The sequence below is a fragment of the Staurois parvus genome, unplaced genomic scaffold (assembly GCF_062004578.1).
Source record: "Staurois parvus isolate SC_StPar_1 unplaced genomic scaffold, SC_StPar_1.0 ptg000140l, whole genome shotgun sequence".
NCBI lineage: Eukaryota > Metazoa > Chordata > Amphibia > Anura > Ranidae > Staurois > Staurois parvus.
Window position 1 is genome coordinate 2,480,813 of NW_028317936.1, and position 19,568 is coordinate 2,500,380.

The 19,568-nt window shown below is 43.4% G+C and overlaps 1 protein-coding gene across 5 annotated transcripts in view; it reads right to left on the reverse strand.

Moving 5' to 3' along the window:
- Positions 1 to 19,568, reverse strand: part of TNC (tenascin C) — a 253,590-nt gene that overhangs the window by 13,854 nt on the left and 220,168 nt on the right. For all 5 annotated transcript variants that reach the window (XM_089673551.1, XM_089673552.1, XM_089673553.1 and 2 more), the window contains 3 exons: positions 12,794 to 12,890; positions 7,788 to 7,949; positions 5,091 to 5,254 (listed from right to left, as the gene is read on the reverse strand). In XM_089673551.1, the coding sequence (XP_089529677.1) occupies positions 5,091 to 5,254; positions 7,788 to 7,949; positions 12,794 to 12,890 (423 nt within the window). The remainder of the gene's footprint in view (positions 1 to 5,090; positions 5,255 to 7,787; positions 7,950 to 12,793; positions 12,891 to 19,568) is intronic.

Consider the following 19,568-nt stretch of genomic DNA (forward strand, 5'->3'; position numbering starts at 1 on the left):
ACCGCCTCCTCATGCTGCTGCCAAGTTCAGAGTCTGTCATGGGTCCCTGTACGGCCTCCCATTGCTGCTGTCTCCATCGCCACACTCTGCCATGTGCCACTTTCAGGTCTCCTCACACTGCTGGTGTGTTGAATTTTTTGACATAGGGTGCTGGCAGATTACGGGCCTCCTATAGCTGCTGCCAGGCCCCTAATCTGCCATAAGCCCCTATATACCGCCTCCTCATGCTGCTGCCAAGTCCAGAGTCTGTCATGGGTCCCTGTACGGCCTCCCATTGCTGCTGTCTCCATCGCCACACTCTGCCATGTGCCACTTTCAGGTCTCCTCACACACTGCTGGTGTGTTGAATTTTTTGACATAGGGTGCTGGCAGATTACGGGCCTCCTATAGCTGCTGCCAGGCCCCTAATCTGCCGTAGGCCCCTATATACCGCCTCCTCATGCTGCTGCCAGGTCCAGAGTCTCTCATGGGTCCCTGTACGGCCTCCCATTGCTGCTGTCTCCATCGCCACACTCTGCCATGTGCCACTTTCAGGTCTCCTCACACTGCTGGTGTGTTCCATTTTTTGTCATAGGGTGCTGGCAGATTATGGGCCTCCCATAACTGCTGCCAGGCCCCTAATCTGCCATGGGCCCCTATACCGACTCCTCATGCTGTGACGTTGCAACAAGGTGGAATTCAACCCTACATATGTTAGACCGCCTTTACGAACAGCAAAAGGCCATCACAGATTTCCTGATGTTAAAAGCAGATAAAGGTACTCCCTGTGTAACTTAGATGTCAGCCATTGGCAGCTCATGCGTGACACCTGCGCTTGCTCAGGCCCTTTGAGGAGGCCACGCTATTCGTGAGTCGGCAGGACTATGGGATGAACGACGTCATTCCTCTGTTGCACGTCCTGGAACAAATGCTGTTAACAATGGCTGGTCAGGGTGCGGTAGACGTGGCGCACAGATCTCAACGCCACATGGCCCCTGTGGGGGCAGGACTGGAAGAAGAGGAGGAGGTAGAGGAGGACATTGGTGCTCAGGAATTATTGAGTGAAATGGGTGGTTTTTCCACTCAGCGGACAGGAGTGGAGGAGCAGGAGCATCTGGTAGAGGAGGAGGAAGAGGAGACAGAGGACCTAGACGCACCGTGGCAGTATGCTGTGGAGATGGAGGCAGGGAGTCCCTCGCATTCCTTGGCACAAATGGCCCATAGCATGCTCGGTTGCTTGCGTAGCGACAGCCGAATAATAACCATCAGACAGAGGGATGACTTTTGGCTGTCCACCTTGTTGGACCCTCGCTACCGTTCAAAAATGGTGGCCTTTTTCACACCTGCTGAGAGGGAGGCCAAAATAACGTACTATAAAAAACACCTATGTAGTCAGCTGGTCTCTGCCTGTCTGCGCCAACGTCCATCCTCAGACACTGTGGGCCCTGTGCGCTCGTGTTCCGCTGCCATGGCAGCAGGGGAGGGGTGGGGTGGTAGGAGCAGTGGCAGCTCCACCAGCAGCGGCTGCCTCAGTCTGCAGTCGATGATGAGTAGCTTTCTTCACCAGCGCAGTGAGGAAACTACTAACCAGCCGCAGCAGCAGCAGCAGCATCAGGTGGACCTGGAGCAGGACCTCAAACAACAGGCTTAGGCCTACTTGGACAGCACCCTGCCAACCGAGGTAGACAATCCCCTTGACTACTGGGCAACGAAACTTGACCTTTGGCCCCAACTAGCTGAATTTGCCCTTGAAAGGCTGTCATGCCCGGCCAGTAGCGTGGCATCGGAGCGCGTGTTTAGTGCGGCAGGAGGTATTGCAACTCCGCGGAGGACACGACTGTCCACCCAAAGTGTGGAGAGACTGACGTTTGTGAAAATGAATCAGGCGTGGATTAGTCTGGATTTCAAACCACCAGTTCCTGACACAACTGACTAAATCCGCCATGAATCATGCCCCAAACATGTGCCACTTTCAGGTCTCCTCACACTGCTGGTGTGTTCCATTTTTTGTCATAGGGTGCTGGCAGATTACGGGCCTCCCATAGCTGCTGCCAGGCCCCTAATCTGCCATGGGCCCCTATACCGCCTCCTCATGCTGCTGCCAAGTCCAGAGTCTCTCATGGGTCCCTGTACGGCCTCCCATTGCTGCTGCCTCCATCGCCACACTCTGCCATGTGCCACTTTCAGGTCTCCTCACACTGCTGGTGTGTTCCATTTTTTGTCATAGGGTGCTGGCAGATTACGGGCCTCCCATAGCTGCTGCCAGGCCCCTAATCTGCCATGGGCCCCTATACCGCCTCCTCATGCTGCTGCCAGGTCCAGAGTCTCTCATGGGTCCCTGTACGGCCTCCCATTGCTGCTGTCTCCATCGCCACACTCTGCCATGTGCCACTTTCAGGTCTCCTCACACTGCTGGTGGGTTCCATTTTTTGTCATAGGGTGCTGGCAGATTACGGGCCTCCCATAGCTGCTGCCAGGCCCGTAATCTGCCATGGGCCCCCGTACCGACTCCTCATGCTGCTGCCAGGCCCGTAATCTGTCATGGGCCACTGTTGTCGCTTGTTGGCATATTCCGCTCGTTCAGATGCTCCTTCTCCTGCTACTCCTCTTCACGGATTCCGTCAGCAGTCTTTCTTGGAATCCGTTTCCAAGAGACAACAGTTTGCGAGCACGCACCCGACGGTGCAGAAGCTGAACGTCCTCCTGTCCAAGTTGCTGCTGCCAGGCTCGTAATCTGTCATGCGCCCCTGTACCGCCTCCTCATGCTGCTGCCAGGTCCAGAGTGTGTCATGGGCCCCCGTACCGACTCCTCATGCTGCTGCCAGGCCCGTAATCTGTCATGGGCCCCTGTACCGCCTCCCCATGCTGCTGCCAGGTCCAGAGTGTGTCATGGGTCTCTGTACGGCCTCCCATTGCTGCTGCCAGGCCCGTAATCTGCCATGGGCCCCTGTACCGACTCCTCATGCTGCTGCCAGGCCCGTAATCTGTCATGGGCCCCTGTACCGCCTCCTCATGCTGCTGCCAGGTCCAGAGTGTGTCATGGGTCCCTGTACGGCCTCCCATTGCTGCTGTCTCTATCGCCACACTCTGCCATGTGCCACTTTCAGGTCTCCTCACACTGCTGGTGGTTTCCATTTTTGTCATAGGGTGCTGTATGGCCTCCCATTGCTGCTGCCTCCACCGCCACACTGTGGCTCCACACTCTGGTTTTGGCCCCGTGACTGCCCAAATGAGTGAAGTGTGCGGTGATTCTAAGATCGACGGCACTCATCTGCATGTCATACTGACTGACAGTATTATTTCTCTTCCCCAGCAGACTCCAAGGGCATTTAAATTAAAGGTACAGTGTTCTGCACTAATATTAAGTCTCTCTGAAGCCTAGAAACACCCTTTTTTAAGTTAAATTCACAGCGAATTTATTCGACTCGAATCGAATATTGTCCACGAATTCGCCGAATCAGTCGAATCGAATTTTTCATTTCTTCGCTCATCTCTAATTATGAACATACGAGGTTGACTGCTCAGGATGTGCTCCATCGATTAAATTTCCTTTCATTTTCTAAATGAATGCAAAGAATTCTCTGATTGGATGACATCACCGACCAACCTATCCTCCTCATCCAAAGAATGGTTTGCATTCATACGGAAAATGCAAAGCATTTTCTCAAAGGCGCCAAAGCACAGTGTGTCCACTTGGCACTGGACCCAGAAGCTAGTGGAGATCACTGGTGTAATGGTGTCTTCTTTAGTGATTTCCAGCTTCCAAGGGCATCGAACAGGTATGGCATATACAGAGATAGTCCAAGCTGGACCAATGTATTTATGTAAAAATATACCATACCTGGAATTCCTCTTAAAATTACACTCACAGGCCACTTTACTAGGTCCACCTTGCCAGTGCCAAGAAGATATCTCCCACACCACCACCACCAGCCTGAACCATTGATACAAGGCAGGATGGATCCATGCTTTCATGTTGTTTACACCAAATTCTGACTCTACCATCTGAATGTCGCAGAATCCAGTCTGCCCATTCTCCTCTGACCCCAACAAGGCATTTTCCTCCACCCAACTGCCGCTCACTGGATATTTTCTCTTTTTCGGACTATTCTCTGTAAACCCTAGAGATGGTTGTGTGTGAAAATCCCAGTAGATCAGCAGTTTTTGAATTACTGAGCCCGTGTGGCACCAACAACCATGCCATGCTCAAAGGGGACCTGTATTATATACACTCACCAGTCACTTTATTAGGTGCACCTTGCTAATACCGGGTTGGACCCCCTTTTGCCTTCAAGACAGCCTTAATTCCTTGTGGCCTAGATTAAACAAGGTGTTGGAAACATTTCTCAGAGATTTTGGTCCATATTGACATGAGTTACTGTTGCCTTTCTATCATCTGGAACCAGTCTGCCCATTCTCCTCTGACCTCAGATACCAACAAGACAATATTGCCCTCACAACTGCCGCTCACTGGATATTTTCTCTTTTTGCAAACCCTAGAGATGGTTGTGCGTGAAAATCTCAGTAGATCAGCAGTTTTTGAAATACTCAGACCAGCCTGTCTGGCACCAACAACCATGCCACGCCCAAAGTCACTGAAATCCCCTTTCTTCCCCATTCTGATGCTTGAAACTTCAGCAAGTAGTCTTCATCACATCTAGATGCCTAAATGCATTGAGTTGCTGCCATTAACAATTTGTGTTACCAAGCCATTGAATAGGTGGACCTCACAAAGTGGCCGGTGAGGGTACATCTAAAGACAAAACTTTTCGCTTCAGTTTTGAATGGGGGGAGAACATATAAACAGCTGTCAATTGTGTTTTTGGTGTCCCCTTGGGGGAGATTTCCCTTTGCTTGCTGGCCTTTTTCTTTCTAATTTATTAAATTGCTGTGTATTTTCTTTGAGATCCTGGAACTTGTGGTAAGAAGAAGGTGGTACCACGAATGAGAGAGCAGCAGCAAGTCTGGGTTCTCAGCCCCCGGCTAATGATGATGGAGACCGATGACTACACGTGACGTGGAGACTCCTGTCGCCAAGTAAGACGATTTCTTTTGCTGCCAGTTGGGTCATTTAGGGAAGTACTTCTCCGAAACTGAAACAATATGCTCACCTGACTGTGGCTGTTGTCACCATATCTGCCCATAAGGTTGACTCTGTGACAGTTCTTATACCAGAAAGCTCCTTTGTAGGACAAGGCACAGTTGGTAATGGCGGAATCGTTGTCCTTGTCATAGGTGGAAAATGGGCGTCCATCGTGATAGGTCATTGAATCTCCTGTAATGGCAGAAAATAAAAGCATTTATTAGGAATTTTCCACTGCGAGCACTGTATGTATCTTTTACGTTTAACCCATCCCCCTCCAGAGGATTCCCCCCACCTTCCTGACCGGGCCATGTTTTGCGTTACGGCACTGCGTTAGTTTAACTGACAATTGTGCGGTCATGCAACGCCGCACCCAAATGAAATTTACATCCTTTTTTTTCCCCCCATGAATAGAGCTTTCTTTGCGTGCATCTCTGCGCGTTTGTTATTTTTTGCTGTATACAAAAAAATAATTTTGAGAAAATTTTTTTATTTTTTACTTTTTGCTATTAAAAATGTCCAGTGAAAAAAATGTAAAAAATCAAATTTCGTCATAAATTTAGGCCAAAATGTATTCTGCGACATGTCTTTGCTAAAAAAAAAAATCCCAATATGTGTAAATGAATTGGTTTATGTGAAAGTTATAGCGTTTACAAATGGCAGTATATATACTGGGCTTTTTTATGTTTAATTTTTCTTTTTTTACTAGTAATGGCCACATGGAAGAAAAAAATATATTTGAAATATATTTTAAAAATATTCTTCCCAGATATATTGACATATATTTGAAACACTAAAATTTTCGCCATATTCAGTATATTTCAATAAATATATATATATATATATATATATATATATATATATATATATATACTGTATGTTTAAATGCATTTTTATTACAAAATATCTGAAAATATTTTTAAAAATACATTTTCAAATATACTGTATGTCTTTAAAAATATAAATCTACCTTTTTGGAATTCCTTTACAAATATATGTAAAAATATATGTTAAAATGAATTTTTTATATGTTAAAAAAAATCTCAAGAATATATTTTAAAAACATATGCATGCCCAGGGCTGGGACAAGGGGTGGGCAAGAGGGGCAGCTGTCCTGGGTGCAACAGAAAAAGGGGCAAAGAAAAGATGCAGGGTGAGGCACCCATTCTACAGTGGAGGGTACCGTTTTGGCTTCTTGTCCTGGGTGCTGGAGAACCCTGTCCTGCTACTGTGCATGCTGACCCCAGATTATACCTTTTGGCCGTCACTATGTAGATGTAGGCTGTTGGTGGAGTAGGGAGGAGGCACGTTGAGCAGAGATCATTGATCATTGGACAGGGTCCTGTTACAAAGGGTCCAGTGTCTATAATATCATCTTTACTCTCCTCTATTAATATGTTTAACTGGGAGGAAGTTCTCCACCTCCAACATGGCAGCCAAAATACCACAACAGCCCCTTAGCTCTACCACCCCAGAGGATTGCTCTGAGCAGCTCGGGAACTGTAGGCAACATAACTATCAACATCTACCCTAATTTAAGGGGCCCTGCCACATGAGGTGAGGGGCATGGGTACCAGCCTAAGGCTAACCTAAGGCAATCACCATTCCTGCTACAGGACTCCCTTTAAGGTGGTCTAATCTTCACCCACCACCGCAAGCTTCACCACAGGGGCCTTCAGGGACTTGACTCCCCAGACTTGTATAGCACCCTACCAGTCCACAAGGCAACATATCATTGGACGGGGTCCTGTTACAAAGGGTCCAGTGCCTATAATATCATCTTTACTCTCCTCCATTAATATGTTTAACTGGGAGGAAGTTCTCCACCTCCAACATGGCAGCCAAAATACCACAACAGCCCCTTAGCTCTACCACCCCAGAGGATTGCTCTGAGCAGCTCGGGAACTGTAAGCAACATAACTATCAACATCCACCTGAATTTAAGGGGCCCTGCCACATGAGGTGAGGGGCACGGGTACCAGCCTAAGGCTAACCTAGGGCAATCACCATTCCTGCTACAGGACTCCCTTTAAGGTGTTCTAATCTTCACCCACCACCACGGGCTTCACCACAGGGGCCTTCAGGGACTTGACTCCCCAGACTTGTATAGTACCCTACCAGTCCACAAGGCAACATATCATTGGACAGGGTCCTGTTACAAAGGGTCCAGTGCCTATAATATCATCTTTACTCTCCTCCATTAATATGTTTATCTGGGAGGAAGTTCTCCACCTCCAACATGGCAGCCAAAATACCACAACAGCCCTTTAGCTCTACCACCCCAGAGGATTGCTCTGAGCAGCTCGGGAACTGTAAGCAACATAACTATCAACATCTACCTGAATTTAAGGGGCCCTGCCACATGAGGTGAGGGGCACGGGTACCAGCCTAAGGCTAACCTAGGGCAATCACCATTCCTGCTACAGGACTCCCCTAAAGGTGGTCCAAACTTCACCCACCACTGCAAGCTTCACCACAGGAGCCTTCAGAGACTTGACTCCCCCACAGGGAATTACTGCCCTGGACCTGTATAGCACCCTACCGGTCCACAAGGCAATATATCATTGCAGAGGGTCCTGTTACAAAGGGCCCAGTGCCTATAATTCCATCTTTAGTCTCCTCCATTATTCACATGGTCTTTTTTATAACTTTGATTTGAAATTTGAAACAATGTTAAATTTCAGTTAATGACAAAAAAAGTTTCAATTGTATGAAAAATACCCACCTGCTGTACCGCTGTAGCCACTGACTGAAAGTCTGTACCGCTTCTTTGAGTCTGCAACGCTAAACTTGTCATAGACAGCGTAAGCCGTCTCCCCGTGGTCCCTGAGGTCCACACGTAACTCGTACTGTCCCTGCGATGTGATCTTGTGCAAGTTATCCAAACCTGCAAATCAGATGATTTTAGCATTTCAAAAGAAAGAAAAGGAATCACACGCAGACTAAACATTCCCGAATTCCATCCTCAAGAGATAATAATGTCAAATGGTAATTCAATTTTCCACCGACAGACTCCATCAGCTGCAGAAATCACTTTAAGACGAAGGAAATGCAAAAACCAAATCTGTCACTGTCACCTTTTTTTTTTTTCATTCTTGGTCTGTTGGAGCAAACTTGTGGATTGGAAATACTGTGTGAATCAGCAAGACAACGCAATAGAGGGAAGCCTACATTTCAAATCTAATATATGCAGCTGAATGGGTAGGTGGTAGAAGAAAACCACTGAACCTGGATTTGTTCCTAATTAAATCTTTACTTGATTAAAGCCTAATTTATGAACTCCTCCGTTAATGTAATTTTCGGTTTACGAATAAAAATCCATTGAAAATAATGCCTCGGTTTAGGAAGTTCGCAATACGAACGGATTAATCGGTTTTCAATGCATTTACAAATTAAATTTTAATCATGTCCCTGAGCAGTATTTATGCCTTTAAAGTGCACTTTATAAAGCATTTTGAACAGAACTTTATTTTTTACTTTTTTTTAATTTGTAATCATGTCCCTGTACAGTGTTTATGCCTTTAAAGTGCACTTTATAAAGAGTTTTGAACAGAACTTTTTTTTTTCACTTTTTTCTGGCCTCTGGAATGGATTAATTGGTTTTCAATGCATTTACGAATTTTTCCTTTATCATGTACCTGTATAGTATTTATGCATTTAAAGTGCACTTTATAAAGAGTTTTGAACAGATAAAATACTTTTTTCTTTACTGTTTTCTGACCTCCGGAATGGATTAACTGGTTTTCAATGCATTTATGAATTAATTTTTAATCATGTCCCTGAACAGTATTTATGCCTTTAAAGTGCACTTTATAAAGAGTTTGAAATAAAATACTTTTTTTTTTACTTTTTTCTGACCTCCGGAATGGATTAACTGGTTTTCAGTGCATTTATGAATTAATTTGTAATCATGTCCCTAAACAGTATTTATGCCTTTAAAGTGCACTTTATAAAGAGTTTTGAACAGATAAAATACTTTTTTTTTTTACTTTTTTCTGACCTCCGGAACGGATTAATTGGTTTTCAATGCATTTACGAATTAATTTTTAATCATGTCCCTGTACAGTATTTATGCCTTTAAAGTGCACTTTTTTAAAGAGTTTTGAACAGATAAAATACTTTTTTCTTTACTTTTTTCTGACCTCTGGAACGGATTAATTGGTTTTCAATGCATTTACAAATTTTTCTTTTATCATGTCCCTGAACAGTATTTATGCCTTTAAAGTGCATTTTATAAAGAGTTTTGAACAGATAAAATACTTTTTTTTTAACTTTTTTCTGACCTCCAGAATGGACTACCGTATTTTCCGGCGTATAAGACGACTTTTTAACCCCTGGAAATCTTCTACAAAGTCGGGGGTCGTCTTATACGCCGCGTACTGGGCTGAAACCTTACCGTACTTCCGTGCTGACGCTTCTGCGCATGTCTTCGGCAGCAGTAGACGATCGCGGATCACCATAGCTCGCAGAACTGCATGAGACGTCGGATGCAGCAGTGCTCGATTGAGCTTGACTGAAACTGTGATATGCAGAGAAGGGATACACATCGGGTAGCGGCTTCTGCGCATGTCACAGTTTCAGTCACGATCAATCGAGCACTGAACGGCTGCATCCGACGTCTCATGCAGTTCTGCGAGGAATGGTGATCAGCGATCGTCTACTGCTGCCGAAGACATGCGCAGAAGCGTCAGCTCGGAAGTACCGGTATGGTACTGCTGCATCCGACCTTGTCCCCTTCATTTCTATGAAATACGGTAATTAATTATTAATATTATAATGTGGCAGTTTTGTGCAATTTATGGTACCGCTCGGATCATCTTGGAGACAGGCAGGGCTGGGCAGGCAGGGAGAGCTGACCCACCCAATCCAAGCAGGCTTTGTATGCAGTGTGCACAGAAAATACTGGTACATCGCTTGTCGTGATTGGTTGGTAGAGGGGTAGTCTTATACGGCGAGTATAGCCCAAACCCTATATTTTAACAGGAAAAGTAGGGGGGTCGTCTTATACGCCCAGTCGTCTTATACGCCGGAAAATACGGTAATTGGTTTTCAATGCATTTACAAATTTTCTTTTAATCATGTCCCTGAGCAGTATTTATGCCTTTAAAGTGCACTTTATAAAGCGTTTCAAACAGAACTTTTTTTTTTACTTTTTTTTAATTTGTAATCATGTCCCTGTACAGTGTTTATGCCTTTAAAGTGCACTTTATTAAGAGTTTTGAACAGATAAGACTTTTTTTTTACTTTTTTCTGACCTCCGGAACGGACTAATTGGTTTTCAATGCATTTACAAATTTTCTTTTAATCATGTCTCTGTACAGTATTTATGCCTTAAAAATGCACTTTATAAAGAGTTTTGAACAGATAAAATACTTTTTTTTTTACTTTTTTCTGACCTCCGGAACGGATTAATTGGTTTTCAATGCATTTACGAATTAATTTTTAATCCTGTCCCTGTACAGTATTTATGCCTTTAAAGTGCACTTTATAAAGAGTTTTGAACAGATAAAATACTTTTTTCTTTACTTTTTTCTGACCTCCGGAACGGATTAATTGGTTTTCAATGCATTTACAAATTTTCTTTTAATCATGTCCCTGTACAGTATTTATGCCTTTAAAGTGCACTTTATAAAGAGTTTGACATATAAAATACTTTTTTTTTTTCACTTTTTTCTGACCTCTGGAATGGATTCAGTGCATTTATGAATTCATTTTTAATCATGTCCCTGAATAGTATTTATACCTTTAAAGTGCACTTTATAAAGAGTTTTGAACAGATAAAATACTTTTTTTTTTACTTTTTTCTGACCTCCGGAACGGATTAATTGGTTTTCAATGCATTTACGAATTAATTTTTAATCATGTCCCTGTACAGTATTTATGCCTTTAAAGTGCACTTTATAAAGAGTTTTGAACAGATAAAAGACTTTTTTTTGCTTTTATCTGACCTCCGGAAAGGATTAATTGGTTTTCAATGCATTCCTATGGGAAACCGCGTTTCGGTTTATGAATTTTTCGCAATACGAAAAGTTCTGCAGAACGAATTAAATTCGTAAATCGAGGAACGCCTGTATTATTTGTTTTTGCATAGGAATTGTCAAATCAATGCACCCATGACCGGTGGATGGTGGGTGCAATGCCAGGCTCCTGCAGATCCTTTTTCCTGCTCTTTGTCTGTACCAAGGTATGGGCTTTCAGATGGAGAGCTGGAGAAAGTGTCAATAGACTGTGTCCATTGAGAGGAACCTGTGCACACTGTCATGGGTGGGTGGGGGCACTCTGGGGGTAAAGGGGGTCTGTTTGGCACCATGTTACGCCCTAAATACAGATGTAACATCGTGTAAAGGATGGAGTGCAATGGCTCCAGTTAAGCTGCTCTAAAAACATGGAATAACCTGGAAGAAAGAAAGCCTCTCTGTCCATGGCGGTGTCCCCAAACTGCTCCTCAAATTTGACTGCCTTTGTTATGAACATTGAGAATGAGTTGCTCCATGGTGCCTGCAGCTACAGTAGTCACTGAGGGCTTGTGTTAAAGAAACCCTGTCACCAAAAGCCAGGTAAAAGCACAAAAAATTCAAGTATTTGAATAGGTAAAGTTGATCCGGGGAATATCCTCTCGGGGGATCAGGAAGGATTTTTTTCCCCTGCAGGAGCAAATTGGATCATGCTTTGCTGGGTTTTTTTTGCCTTCCTCTGGATCAACTGTGGGTGTAGGATTTATAACTTTTTTTTTTTTTTTAATGGTTGACTTTTGTCTTTTTTCAGCCAGACTAACTATGTAACTATGTAATGCATTTTTAATTTTTTATGCTTTTTTTTTTAATTTATTGACTTGCAACATGCCTCTGAACCTGCTAGCAAGCTTGACAACTTCAGGAGTGACAATTTCCTAGCAGAGCCCCCTCCATTCTTGCACGTTATAGCCCCCCTCCTCAGCTGGGAGTATTTATATACTAAGCTCCTCCCCTCATCTCCCCACATAACCTTTTATGTAGCTGCCATGGGAGGAGCAAAGGGGATTATTATAGAGCACGAGTGCCCTCCAGCTGTTGCCAAACTACAAGTCCCATGAGGCATTGCAAGATTGAGAGTTACAAGCATGACTCCCAAAGGCAGAGGCATGATGGGATTTGTAGTTTCGCAACAGCTGGAGGGCCGCCAGTTTGACACCCCTGTTATAGGGTGTCTCTTGAGGCAGCTGGATCTGCTGATATCACGTCCAAAATGGCGGTGTCCAGAAGCAGTCAAGGGTTTTGGCTGCCTACACAAGGGAGGCTTTTACTGGTACATCTACGACCAAAATTGCTGGGACCTCCACAATCTGCACTTGTTTTATTACAAACAGAGCAACAATGTTGATAGGACTTTTAATAAAATGTCTAGGATATGTTAAATGCACATCAAATATTACGGAAAGCCTGTTAATGAAATAAATGGTTTGACGACAGGGTCTTCTTAAAGTTCATACGCTACTTGGTAAGAATATATAAATATTTTTGAATGTCCATAGTCTGGGCCTAGGTTCACGTTACCCAATGCCTCCCATAATCTGACATCATAAAAGAAAAATTTGAGTCTTCTTTATTTATGAAACACATTGACTGACAGGTGCAGCCTTCACAATGAAAGGTGAAAAACTCAACCTTTACACTTAACACATATTTTGTCCCGTTATATCTGACATGCTCATATTTTACGTGGTTAGCTTTGTATAGTACAGAAATGTCTCACCCAAGAAGAACTCCTTAGATGAATCTCCAAATCCACTAGCATATGTCCTCCAGTTTTTGTAAAAATCTTCAGAACCATCAATTCGTCTTAAAAACACCTATAGGTAGAAAAATTACAAAAAAAAGTAATTAATCCTAAAAATTTAAATGTTGAGAGTGACCAAAGAATGGAATTTTACATCAACCAAAATGACCAAAGTGTGGAGGTTTACGCCAACGAAAGAGACCAAAATATGAAAGTTTACACTTACCAAAGTGACCAAAGTGTGGATGTTTACATCGACCAAAGTGACCAAAATGAGGAAGCTTAGACCAACCAAGGTGGCCAAAGAATGGAAGTTTATGCCAACCACAGAGACCAAAGTATGGAAGTTTACACTTACCAAAGTGACCAAAGTGTGGATGTTTACATCGACCAAAGTGGCCAAAATAAGGAAGCTTACACCAACCAAAGTGGCCAAAGAATGGAAGTTTACACTTTATACAGAAATGTAGAGTATACTTCTTTATCTCTTCTGTTTCTTGTCACTTTGGTTGGTGTAAACTTCCAGTAAGTTTATACCAACCAAAGTTACCAAAGTACAGGGGTTTACACCTACCAAAGAGACCAAATTATGTAAGATTACACGAACCAAAGTGACCAAAGAATGGAAGTTTATGTCAACCAAAGTGACCAAAGAATGGAAATTTACAACAACCAAAGTTACTATAGTGTGGATGTTTAAATCAACCAAAGTGACCAAAGTGTGGAAGTTTACATCAACCAAAGTGACCAAAGTGAGGAAACTTACACCAAACAAAGTGGCCAAAGAATGGACATTTATGCCAACCAAAGTGACCAAAGAATGGAAATTTACAACAACCAAAGTTACTATAGTGTGGATGTTTAAATCGACCAAAGTGTGGAAGTTTACATCAACCAAAGTGACCAAAGTGAGGAAGCTTACACCAACCAAAGTGACCAAAGAATGGACGTTTATGCCAACCAAAGTGGCCAAAGAATGGAAGTTTACACTTTATACAGAAATGTAGAGTATACTTCTTTATCTCTTCTGTTTCTTGTCACTTTGGTTGGTGTAAACTTCCAGTAAGTTTATACCAACCAAAGTTACCAAAGTACAGGGGTTTACACCTACCAAAGAGACCAAATTATGTAAGATTACACGAACCAAAGTGACCAAAGAATGGAAGTTTATGTCAACCAAATTGACCAAAGAATGGAAGTTTATGCCAACCAAAGTGACCAAAGAATGGAAATTTACAACAACCAAAGTTACTATAGTGTGGATGTTTAAATCAACCAAAGTGACCAAAGTGTGGAAGTTTACATCAACCAAAGTGACCAAAGTGAGGAAGCTTACACCAAAGTGGCCAAAGAATGGACGTTTATGCCAACCAAAGTGACCAAAGAATGGAAATTTACAACAACCAAAGTTACTATAGTGTGGATGTTTAAATCAACCAAAGTGACCAAAGTGTGGAAGTTTACATCAACCAAAGTGACCAAAGTGAGGAAGCTTACACCAACCAAAGTGGCCAAAGAATGGACGTTTATGCCAACCAAAGTGGCCAAAGAATGGAAGTTTACACTTTATACAGAAATGTAGAGTATACTTCTTTATCTCTTCTGTTTCTTGTCACTTTGGTTGGTGTAAACTTCCAGTAAGTTTATACCAACCAAAGTTACCAAAGTACAGGGGTTTACACTTACCAAAGAGACCAAATTATGTAAGATTACACTAACCAAAGTGACCAAAGAATGGAAGTTTAGGCCAACCAAATTGACCAAAGAATGGAAGTTTATGCCAACCAAAGTGACCAAAGAATGGAAATTTACAACAACCAAAGTTACTATAGTGTGGATGTTTAAATCAACCAAAGTGACCAAAGTGTGGAAGTTTACATCAACCAAAGTGACCAAAGTGTGGAAGTTTACATCACCCAAGTGACCAAAGTGTGGAAGTTCACATCACCCAAAGTGACCAAAGTGTGGAAGTTTACATCGACCAAAGTGAGGAAGCTTACACCAACCAAAGTGGCCAAAGAATTGACGTTTATGCCAACCAAAGTGACCAAAGAATGGAAGTTTATGCCAACCAAAGTGACCAAAGAATGGAAGTTTACAACAACCAAAGTTACTAAAGTATGGAAGTTTACACCAACTAAAGTGACCAAAGTATGGAAATTTACACCAACCAAGGTGGCCAAAGTATAGAAGTTATTTTCACGTTTGTCAGAATTATCATCATGGGAAAAGACACAAACAAATGCATAGAAATGTATAATATAGATCTTTTTCTGTGTTTCTTGTCACTATGTGCTTCTTGTCACTTTGGTTGGTGTAAAGCTCTTGGAAGTTTACACCAAGAAAAGTGACCAAGGTATGGAAGTTTACACCAACCAACTTGTCCAAAGTATAGAATTTTACGCTTGAAAAAAATGTTAAACATATTTTAAATGCAGCTAGTACAAATACCTAAATTAGACTTTATTTTAACCTTTTGGACTCCCTTTTACTGGGAGAAGAAAGGGCTACACCAGGAACCCATCAGGTGTGCTGTATGTAAATATATTGACAAGTAACATGCTGACAGGGGAAGAGAGTAGTCTGCTGCTGCTCCTTGACTGTCAAATCACAGGCGGGGGGAAATGACCAGGCCGCATGACCAGGATGACCAGGCTGCATTTCATAACTGCAGCAAATAAAAGTCAGGTCAATGGGCTGGCTTGGTTTTCTGGAAGGGCATTGTGAATCTAGGGACTGGGCGGATGGAGCTACTAATGCTTTGGTAAAACAGCTTCCTTATATGCATCATATTTGAGTAGTTAGCTGCTTGCCTGAAGTTCAGCTTTGAAAAAATAGGGGGACTTTGTATACCAATTTAAATACCGTCTAAGTCCCCATGTTCTGTAGGACACCCTTCACCTGGATAAAAAACCTCCGTAACTGGTGTTACACCCTCTAGTGTGCTACTAGGGTTAGTGTAGATAAATGTATTGTGTATGACTCATGGTTACTGTGTGAGTCTGTGATAAGGTTAGGTTGCTGCAGGTCAAGCTGGATGGCTCAACAGGTTGTGACTATATCGCCTCCACCTGGTTCTGGAGGACCATGGAATCTTCCAGAAGCCAGCCGGCAGAAGGGATGGAGACCTAATTTGCAAGTTTATGGGAGTCTAACAAATCTTGGAGGGCCTGATAGAATGGTGAGGCCAACCCATAAATATGGAAGAGTCAGGGTGGCAGGGGAGTTGGGTGGAAAATGGAGTGCTGAGGAGGCTGTCGGTAGCCTGGGAGGGGTCCGCTAGGTCTAGGGGGGCTAGCCTCCAGGCTGGGCTTGGTTTGGCTCAGGAGGATCCGTTCAGCATCACGGTATGAACAGGATCAAGCCTGAGAGCAGAGGGAGAAAAGAGGACAGAGTGAGTACATCAGCACACCCTTAGATTCACAAGGGGAGAGACTGCCACGTGTAGCAAGTTTTCCAAGGACAGCACTGTGCTTAATCCTTTATCCTGTTCAGAGCAGCCAGGAGGGCTGGTAGTGTCTGCGGGCTGTGGAGTTGGGAGAAGTTCTACTGGGGAGAGGATATATCTTTGCATGCAGTTGGGCTGCAAGTTAGCTCATAAGGGGCAGTTGCTACTGATCTGTAATGACTGGCCGCATTTCAAGGAAAAGGATAGTCCATGATCTGTTGCTGTAAATAGGAAGGAAGTTGTCCCTATGCATTGATTCAGTCAAGCTGGGCATCCCATAATCCCTATTACCCTATCCAAGCTATATCTTCTTATAAAAATAACCAAAATGAAGCTCATGGACTGTTCACTGACTGTGGATGCAAGTGTGGAAAATGCATGTTGCCTGGCTGTGCCTGGCTGTGCAAAGCTTAGAGGGCTCCAGAAACACAATGGCCCTCAAGTGAAGAGCGCTACATTGGTAATACGAGAGGATGTTCCAGATCTTCCTCTCTCCTTGCTTTAAAATAGAACTACATTTTTTTTTCATTTTGGATAAGGGAGTATTACTGTATAACCTCTGTCAGGCTTTTTGACATCTAGGTCCCATTGGGTCTAGCTTTCACTCCCTGTACCATAGCCATAGGAAGTTAGAGGAAATTCTCCAAAGTGGGGGAATCCCTGGTTGTCACCAGAACTGGTTCTTCGTTGGAAGATTTCCCCTCCTTTTCTTGGTACGCTTGGTAATAAGTGTGGGCTTTAAACCAACAAGCCATTTCATTTCGTGGGTTAGGAAGACATGAGAAAAGCAACAGCATTCCCTTCATATAATGAGATATTTTAAAACACATGTATTTAACTGCCCACAATATATTTGTGCAGGCTTGAGAACCGTGAATCATCTTTAAATCCATTCATTAAAAAAAGAAAAATAATACAATATAATTACGCAAAAAGGTAAAACTTTAAAAAAAAAATCTATCCAATTTTGATATTTCTGCTCATTATTTTAAGCAGAGTAGGAGTATTTAATTCCTTTTACTGCATCCTCTGTAACATGAATGAAAGACAGCAGTGAAAATTGAATTACCTTTATAATAGCTAAGGCAGAGGTGTGTAGGCGGGGTCTTAGCCTACAGTACCCAATCAGAAAGAGACCACACACAGTCCTTGATTGTAGTACATATCTTGTATATTGTATATAGGTTAGCGGCAATGAATAATGACAAGTCTTGTGGCACTGAGATAAGGCAACATAACAGTTGGTGCTCATACAAGGTCACCAGGCTTGGACACGTATGCTGCTGGAGGGATTGTGGTTTGCAGTATACCTGGATGGCATTGTAATACTGCTGGGAAGAGCCCCACATTCCGGTCCAGATACCAGGATGTTTCCTCCAGGCAGATGTTGTTCCTGTTCTGATCCTACTTTCCAGGAACCTCTCCATGTGCTATATACTTTATCCCACCATGAGGTCTTACCCTGACCTACTACTGCCTTCAAGCACACCTGAATCACGCGGGAAGCCCTATCATATAAGGTCGCACACCAAGATGGCCACCAGAGATCTCGAGAGAGCAGTATCCAATCAGAGAGCTGACCTCTCAGAGTCCATGGGGGGACAATTCCTCTACCAGGCTCCAGATACTAGGAGGTTTCCTCCAGGCATATGTTTTTCCTGTTCTGACCCTTCTTAACAGGAATCTTTCCTTGTGCTATATACTTTTCCTCACAAGTGGTGTCTTACCTTGACCTACTAATTGCTCCAAGCGTGGCCAAATGATGTGGGTATCCTATTATATAAGGTTCCACACTAAGATGGCCGCAAGAGATCTCGAGAGATTACAACGTCCAATCAGACAGCTGACCTCTCTGAGTCCATGACATAACAATTCTCCTACCAGACTCCAGATACCAGGAGGTTTCCTCCAGGCAGATGTTGTTCCTGTTCTGACCGTACTTGCCAGGAACCTTTCCTTGTGCTATATACTTTCTCTCACCAGTGGGGTCTTGCCCTGACCTACTACTCCCTCCAAGCATGCCTATTATATAAGGTCCCATATCAAGATGGCCACCAGAGGTCTCGAGAAAGAGCAGCGCCCAATCGGACAGTTGACCTCTCAGAGTCCATAAGGGGACAATTCCTCTATCAGGCTCCAGATACCAAGAGGTTTCCTCCAGGCAGATGTTTTCCCTGTTCTGACCCTACTTGATAGGAACCTTTCCTTGTGCTATGTACTTTCCCTCATGAGTTTGGTCTTGCCTTGAGCTAATAATTGTTCCAAACACGCCCAAATGATGTGGGTACCCTATTACATAAGGTCCCACACCAAGATAGCCACCAGAGATCTCTGAAGAGAAAAGCATCCAATCGGACAATTCCTCTACAAGGATCCAGATACCGGGATGTTTCCTCCAGGCAGATGTTGTCCCTGTTCTGACCCTACTTGACAGGAATCTTTCCTTGTGTTATATACTTTCTATCACAAGTGGGGTCTTGCCCTGACCTACCACATGCTCCAAGCATGCCCAAATGACATAGGTACTCTGTTGAATAAGGTCCCACACCACAACGGATGGAGAGTACAGTGTCCAGTGGGATAGCTGACCTCTCTGAGTCCATGGGGGGACAATTCCCCTACCAGACTTCACTCTAATTTAATAATGGCACAATGTCACCTACAGGAGTGTATAGCTGGGAGCTCGGCTGTAGCCTTACCTTCACTGTAGTCCCTAAGAAGTTTAAAACCCTAAAAAGTCTAGCAACTTCCCATCTCTTTATAGGCATGTTATGATCTGTTGAGGATTTTTGCTTGGAAATGCTCTAAAAGTCTCTTTTCTCTCACAGAAACTGCTGCTTCCTGCCCTCACACTGTGGTGGTTTGTGCTGGCAGAGCTGAGTGATAGCCACACCCAACTTTCTCACATAGGCTTGAGAAGGGGAGAGGTGTGTCTTATTGCCTCTGAAATTAATTACTAGAAGAACTGGATCTTTGCTGGTGCCAATTGAACTATACAGTCATATTTAGACACTTTGCACTACTGCAGTAACAGGAAAGTGATCGTAAAAGGAAGGGTTGTTAGTAAAAGGTCCATCAGACTGCATATCTATCTATGACCTCAGTTGGCCTTTAAATAGCTTTAACAAGCCTGCTTGGCCCTGGGGTATTCCTGTACATGCTTTGACTTCCATGCTGTTTTCCTTTAGAATTTGGTCTGAAATCAAGAGACATCCAAAAAAAAAAAGAATGCACAAATGCATTACATCTAAAAATATTACATTCTGTTTTGCTTGCCTTAAGGAACTGTCAAAGGGAACAAAT